We start from the raw sequence: 7849 nt of genomic DNA, 5'->3' as shown, positions 1-7849 counted from the left end.
CATCACGAACGGTCTATTATGCTGCAACTCTACTCCGCTAACTTCCGGGGAACTATTGAGAGGCTCCACGATCCGCCATTGCTGTAAAAAACTGGTCCATTGGAGTGAACGGAGATGTCGTAACTCTTCTATTACATGGCTCTGGGTTAGACGATAGGAGCTGATTTTTGGACAATTCGACTGCAGACATCGTCTCTCTTCTTCTGCTATTCCCTTTAGTGTTTACTTCATGTCTCTCTTCAACCTCGTTTCTTCTCTTACACTGTTCTTCTTGATCTTATTCTCTTTTATTTTCTATTCATTTGTGCTATCCACAATTAACATAAATGTTCAAAAAAGAAATTCCATGGTGTTTTCTGTTGGAGGAAAGCTAATTTGTATTTTTTAGCTGACGTTAAATTGACCGGACTTCTTTTTGCTGGTTGATATGACTGCAAAGATTCCTTAATCCTTAGCAGTGGCCTGCTATCAAATATGAACCTTTTCTACCTTGTGTTTTTAGCGTTGCTGGTGGTCACTCTCATCAACTACATCATGTCCCTTACTGCTGTGGTGCTGTTCTTCATCTTCTACACAAAGCCTGATGGATGCTCCATCAACAAGTTCTTCATCAGCTTCAACATGTTGTTCTGCCTGGTGGCCTCCTTCCTCTCTGTGCTGCCTAAAGTTCAGGTACAGCAGTTTTTCTCAAAGATGACAGGGGGGGCGCGAGAGACCAGGAGGAAAAATGGTTTTGAAAAAAATCAACAATTTGAAAAAGGATTGATTCTAAAATAATATGATACAGTACAGTACAAGTACGTCTGGGTCTCTGTGTTTCATTCAAGCTCGGCTCTGTGTGTATGTGGCACGAGCCATTTTGTGTGCGTGCGCGAGAGAGAGAGAGAGAGAGAGAGAGGGCACCGGTACCGGAGATCGTTGTTGTTAGCTTCTGGTGCTAGTGAGCTAGTGGCCGAGTCTCAAACGTTTTGGTCACGATTAATGTAAACAATTATTTCCGAGGCACACGTTTATATGATCATTATAGTTATCAAAAAATAAGAGAATAAATGAAAAACAGGTTTGAAGTGATTTGTAAAATATCCATAAAGAAAAAGTAAATCTGTTTACAGTTCTGTTTCATATGGGTGTTGAGATGTATCCATAGATCTCTCCATGTTGCTCTCAAAGTGCACCAGATTGATGCTTTTAACTTAAAAAAAAATCTTCCCGGAGGAGCATTGTTTTATTATCACTGTTCTAGCAAAGGAATGCTCACGTTTATGTTGGTGTATTTTAAGAAATGTTAACTTGGCCCATTACGTGACTATTTGTGTTGGGGGGGCCCGACTTTATTTTTCCTCCAAAGTCTGACAGAAAAAGTTTTAGAACCACTGAGGTACAGTAACAGGACCGTGTCGTTCACATGAGAAAACTGTGACATTGTTTTAAAAAATAAGAGGGCAAACAATTTCATGAACACCTGTAAAGTAGTGTATCATGTTGTGTACATATAGTCAACACAGTGCAGTACAGGCTAATAATAGTGATACAGTCATCATACTATCAATGTAAATCAAAATAAAATGTCAGCTCCCCTCATCAATTTGCTCTTAAAGAAAATGTGCAGCACGGTTTGGCTTGGTTTAAAAAACTATGATTTCTTAACAAACTAAATTGGGTCAATACAGACATTAATGATAGTCAGTAAAAAAGAGAAATAATAGAGACAGTTTTGTAAGAGGAAAATCACTGGGTACCTGCTGCTCAGTGGCTAGTGCGTACAAATGAAGACAAAACCATGGTAGGGGAAGCTGCAGATATAGCAGACTGTATATTAAATACAGGCATTGTATTTTGAAAATGACTATGGTCTGATACTTTTCACCAAGTGCGTTCCTTTGTGTACACCATCTGTGTATTCTCTCCCTTTCCATCAACTTACAAATATCCCAACAAAAGATAACACTGTTGTGACTGTTAACATCGCAGCTGTGTGTGTTTTGGTGTCTGCAATTTAACGTGTGAAACTGAAACTCCAGCTGGGCTCAGTGTTCAGTGTCGGGTTCGGGTGACATTTGCTGAACAGATTAAAAAGCCCTTTGGGTTTTGAACTACATATTTGCAGACAAAACCGCCATAATCTTCCGGACACAATAGTGACTTCATATAGAAAGGGTCAAAAGTCTTTGCAGTGTTGCTCTAAGAACAAGTTACTCCTCAGTATCAGCAAAACCACAGACAGATTGTTGGTTTTATAAAAAAGGAACAGAAGACACCCCTGTCTATATCAATGTAACTGATGAGAAACAAGTTAACAGTTTCAGTTAAGGCTAATGCATTGTGTCCTGCACAGGGCAAGCAGTACGTTTCTTACTCTAAAGATGAGTCCTTTCCATGAACCCTTAAATGTGACTATATTTGGGAGAGAATGATTTTTACATTACATTACATGTCATTTGTTAGACGCTTTTATCCAAAGCGACTTACATACTCAAGACTGTGGACAATCCCCACAGGAGCAATTTGGGGTGAAGTGTCTCAGGGACACAACGACATGCTGACTGCAGTGGGGTTTGAACTTGCTATCCCCTGATTCGAAGTCCAGCACACCTCCACAGAGCCACAGCCAATGATCTGACACAAGGAGAGATATGTGACCTAAAACCTAGTTAGATGATTCGGAACATGACAAATCTCAAAATGCATTACACAAGCGTAATGTTGTAAGATGTTATTTTAGGTATACGTTAAAAGATAGGAATTAGCTCAAGTTACTATGAGGAGTATAAAGCATCCTGAGAGGAGAAATTACACACGAGCATGGTGAGCACTCTGAACTCCACCATATATCATAAACATTCAATTGTATTCTATTCTGATTGAAATACTTGTTTCTATGTTATTGTTGTTCTTTCAGGGGCAACTTACATGTTTCTGTTAATCACTGCATATCACCACCACTACAACTAAATAAAGGTGTAGTTCAAATTAAGCTGACTTGCTATTCAACTTCTAAAGTTGTCCTTAATTACTGCATCCAATCTGAACCTCATTTTCAAATGGAATTCCAGCTGCTTTAAAAAGAAAATAAATAACTAAACTAATAACATAAGAGTGAATGAAGTTGGCCCAGTTATCATGGAGTATTTCATGTTATTTATGTTTCATTGTCTGCCTATTTGATCTGTGTGTATCCTCAGGAGTCGCAGACCCGTTCAGGTCTCCTGCAGTCCTCCATCATCACCCTGTACACCATGTATCTCACCTGGTCCGCCATGACCAATGAACCTGGTGAGGATGTCTGCTGCATGCGTGAATTACTGCTGTAAACATTGATTCAGTTGGAATGAGCAGAAACGTAGGAATCCATTCGCTACAACCAAGGAACTGGACGGTGGTTCTGTCTCTGGTGTTCTTTTGAATGAAATAGCCTCTTTCTACGTCATAAGACTTATACCTTTCGTTTGATATGCTTTTGTGGTTTTGTTCAAAAAGCATGATTTATGTTGTGCCTGCAGCAGAGCAACATGTTTAATTCCTCCATAGAATGTGCAAAAGTATTCACACACAAAGCATTGCTATTGATTTAATATGGTCTAAGTCAAATGTTCATGCTACTTTCAAGGATCTCATGTCTCATGTCTGTTTTTCCAAAGAACGTGTATTTAAGACATAGGAGAGGCAACAACACGTCTGAAAATAAGAAGCAATAACTTTCCCCCTTTCTACTTAAACCCCCCGTGCTTGTTTCACCCCCCACAGCCGCAGCCTCTGCCCCCTCCCCTCCCCTCAGATCGAGAGTGTAACCCCAGCCTGCTGAGCCTCTTCCAACAGATAGCAGTGCCCACCCTGGCCCCTCTGGAGATGGAGAACCAGACGGCGGTGCTGATCCTTGGCCCGGACGCAGAGGAGCCCGCCCTTACGTCCCCTTACCTGCCGTGGTGGGACGCCCAGAGCATCGTGGGGCTCGCCATCTTTGTCCTCTGCATCCTCTACTCAAGGTAGGCTGAGATTAGAAACAATGAGATCACCTCATGCAAACTATTTTCATTCACAAACTTCCCACAAGGTCCACAAATGTTCCCATGAGCATCGTGTGAAGTGCAGCTGTGATGGGCCGAATCCCAGGTTTGAATGGATTATTGATCGGCCTGCCCACATCTAACTGCACAGTGATACATGTTCAAAGAGGACAGAAAGTCTTGATACGCTTTCAATATGAACACAGTGGTTTAACTCAGAGGATTTAGTTAGTGTGGCTGTTTGTCACAGCTCATCATCCCGGAGGTTTCATTACATCACATGCAAGCCTTCTTCACTGTCATAAACAAACACATGAAATAACAATGTGACGAACACTGTGACTTAAAAAATATATTTCAACTAAAATCTAATATTCAATGCCAACAGCCTCACAGATAAAGTTCCATTCAAATGTTTTCTTAACTACCTGAGACAGGTACTCCTCAGTAGGGCTGCCCTCGACTAAAGATTGTTCTAGTTGTCAATTGACTAATCGTCGCACGTTTATGATACATTATGATTATAAATATATATACATATATATATATATGGGTATGGGTTAGGGTTTTGTTTTTTTTATTCTTTTTTTTCTCCCAAAATGGTTTCAGTTTCAAAGGCTGATAAAGAGCGTTATTATAACAGATTGGTACGTTGTGTTTCACATCAAATATAAAATAAAACTGTAATAATGAACATTTGAAATATGAATTAAATGTAGAGAGCGCATGAGAGTCACAGCGCACGGCACGGACGCAGCGGTGTAAACAGCTCCGCTAAGGATTCTTATTGTGTGTGTGAACAAGCAGCGAGGGCACACACAGAACATTTAGTTCTAGTTTATATTATTCATATCTGAATATAACAACCCAATAAATACTACAGAGGAAACGGAAACACTGAAAATATGAGCGTCGGCAAAAATCCCTCCGCATTACGCCCTCATCATGAAATGAAAGCTTTGTCGTTTTCTGAGCTCAGAATGATATTATAGGTCTATACATGTCGATACAATGCTAGGCTACTGCCTGACTCACTGCTGCTGTTCCTCTGAGTCTGAGAAAGTAACACGCGTTGGGGATAATTAAGCTCTGTGTTGTTATGAAGCCGGCATTCAGGAAGCTGCGCTCTGATGGAGGAGACTCTTTGCCGTCATAGTTTGCATGTCACCTTGTGATCCTTTACTTGCTCAGAAAGATCCACACTTTGGATTTCCTGCCCGACCAAACAAACGGAATGACCGGACACAGCTTTGAATGAAGTCTGAGGGGGTTTCCGGCTGACGCGTCGTAGCACATGCAGCGCACGGATGGAGATTTTTTTTTCAACTAAACGACTAATGGAAAATTGCTTGATTAAGACTTTATTAGTCGACTAGTCATTATTCAACTATTAGGGGGAAGCCTTACTCCTCAGTTTGTTTTTAGTATGGTTTTATACTTCAGCGCCAATTGAACCTTTCTATAAATGTATCATTTCCAAATAGACACACAGTATCCATGTTCCTGTGTTCTGCCCTCAGCATTCGGTCGTCCAGCACCAGCCAGGTGAACAAGCTGACCATGGCTTCCAAAGACTCGGCCATCCTGGCGGAGGAGGGCAGCAGCTCCGACCTCTCCGAGGAGGCCCCGGTGCCCCGGAGGGTGGAGGACAACGAGCGGGACCTGGTGCAGTACAGCTACTCCTTCTTCCATTTCATGCTCTTCCTGGCCTCCCTATACATCATGATGACCCTCACCAACTGGTACAGGTCAGTCCTGCACACAGCCTGCCCCCCCCCCCAGCTGCGTGGAACAGTTTGACAAAATTCCAAAATGAATCAGAAAAATATTTGCCTCACCGCTCCACACATCAGATGAAAAGTTCCTCATATTTAGACAAGAAAGTAACACACATGTCGGATTTACACCCAGCGTTCTTTTAGCAACCTCATCTGCTTCTGCAATACTATGATGTTTTTCGGTTAGAGGAGTCTTTTGTTTTAGAGCCCTTTTGGGTTTTTCATGTTTGTATTCATTTGCCAGAGAAATAGATGCTTACCCCAGAGAATAGATTGAAACACTAGCATGAGAGGCTGTAACTGGCAAGCGTGACCCATTAGTCAGAATGGCCACAATTAGGAAAATTGTTGAAAATGATGGCATTTCCCTCAAATGGTTTGTCTGGCTGATTGTCCCACAGTTGTTACAAAGTCATCTGTTTTTAACAAATATTAACATACAGACCAAATTCAGCTTTGACCTACTTGCTGCTCTTTCCAGTGAGGCATTACCCTACAGTACGACCACCATTAAGGGTGAATTTACTCACCCTCTTTGACTGTTGTAGCTTATGGCGTCTCTAGATCTAGAGAAATTAAGCCCTCCAGTGAGGTTCACCTTCTCTTCTGAAACAATAGTTTGTTGTAAATGAAAGATGTTATAAGCAGATTGATGTTGATGCCTGTTGTGTTCTTGACAGCCCTGATGCAGACTACACAGTGACCAGCAGCTGGCCAGCAGTGTGGGTGAAGATCACCTCCAGCTGGGTGTGTTTGGCCCTGTACGTGTGGACCCTGGTGGCCCCCATGATCCTCACCAACAGAGACTTCAGCTGAGCAGCATCTGTGGCTCTTTTTACACAAACTCTGACCACTTTGCCTACATCTTACTTTCAAAATGCACTTCAAAGTATGCTTTGGGCTTGAGATTAGTTTCACTATTTAAAGGGGGCCTTATTATAATATCATAGTGATATCACTATTTAATTCTCGTGCTTCTATTGGCTAGCGCTCCAACACATTCTGCATGATAGGCTAAGGGGCGGGACATCTCTAAGCGGTTGACCAATCACAACAGAGCTGGCCAGCTAACCTATCAGAGCAGACTGAGCCCTGGTTTCAGACAACGCCGTGTAACCTTGTCTTTATTGGGATTAAGGTCCAAAGTAAAACTAGAGTCACATTTTGATCACATGCTCTTAATAATATGAATTTATGCTGTAACTGTATCAAATATTAGTCACAGTTAATCAAGTACAAATAGTTTCTACACTGCTTAAAAAGATGAATGTATTACTGTATTCATAATGAAGTGCACTCAGTCAGCTCAGTGGTGTGTTGCTATGCCTTCCAATGCCTTTTGTCTATCAAATATTTCAGATATGTGAAAATATGAAGAGTATGATGTGGAGTGTAGTAAAGATTGCTGATAGAAAACATGACACATTCTGCAATATGACTTCAAGCCAATTTAAGTGTCAGCCAAATATTTATGGACCAAGATATTTTCTCTTTACGGTGTGATCGCTTCAGGTTGTAAAATAAATAAATAGAATGAAAGAACTGCGCTTAACACAGCATCAAAGGATGTGTGTTTAATACTCTTCTCTGTGCATAATTGTTTGAATCCTAATAGTTTGGAATAGCTGTCATGTTTATTATGATCTTACCTATAAACAAAGTCATAGTTTTAATCCACGATGTGTTTTGTATGAGTTTCAGGTTGTGCTAAATGAATGCTTTTATATGTTTAGGACTGATTTCAAGCAGACTGATATTCTACCACTGACCAACGCCTTGTAAACCCAAGATATGAACTGGATGTGAGTTCTAATCTCTGTTCAACTCCATATTCACAACACATTGTCGCTGATCTTATCATAACTCCCTTCTTGCATCATGTTATCATTGTTTATGAAACATAACATTTAATCATCCTCGTCTCGGTTTGAAATGATCATCAATAGTCAATCAAACGGAGAATGCAGTGTCTGTTTGTTATAATGTAGCTTTTAACAAAGCTGTCTGTACATGGAAACGCTGTTGTAACATTCATTGTGCAAACACTATCAAATAATAAAAGCTGTT

General features: G+C 40.8%; 1 protein-coding gene across 1 annotated transcript; it reads left to right on the top strand.

The window, feature by feature from the left end:
• The first annotated feature begins 474 nt into the window (after nucleotides 1-474).
• On the top strand, nucleotides 475-6804 carry LOC104941013 (serine incorporator 3-like). Its single transcript, XM_010766045.1, has 5 exons — nucleotides 475-672; nucleotides 3183-3273; nucleotides 3776-3983; nucleotides 5525-5752; nucleotides 6463-6804. Exons 1-5 carry the CDS (start codon nucleotides 475-477, stop codon nucleotides 6596-6598), a joined length of 861 nt encoding a protein of 286 aa, XP_010764347.1. The 3' UTR covers nucleotides 6599-6804.
• Nucleotides 6805-7849: the final 1045 nt, after the last annotated feature.

This window comes from Notothenia coriiceps, unplaced genomic scaffold (assembly GCF_000735185.1).
Source record: "Notothenia coriiceps isolate Sejong01 unplaced genomic scaffold, NC01 NC01_scaffold00002944, whole genome shotgun sequence".
In the NCBI taxonomy this organism is placed as follows: Eukaryota; Metazoa; Chordata; class Actinopteri; order Perciformes; family Nototheniidae; genus Notothenia; species Notothenia coriiceps.
The sequence above is the reverse complement of the archived record's forward strand: the minus strand, read 5'-3'. Positions and strand labels throughout refer to the sequence as shown.

What these genes read in the sequence shown, in the direction of transcription:
- LOC104941013 (XM_010766045.1), top strand. Translation starts at nt 475, where the DNA reads ATGAACCTTTTCTACCTTGTGTTTTTAGCGTTGCTGGTGGTCACTCTC. An exon ending in CTGTGCTGCCTAAAGTTCAG is followed by an intron (nt 673 to 3,182) that starts GTACAGCAGTTT and finishes GTGTATCCTCAG; the next exon opens with GAGTCGCAGACCCGTTCAGG. An exon ending in CTCTGCATCCTCTACTCAAG is followed by an intron (nt 3,984 to 5,524) that starts GTAGGCTGAGAT and finishes TTCTGCCCTCAG; the next exon opens with CATTCGGTCGTCCAGCACCA.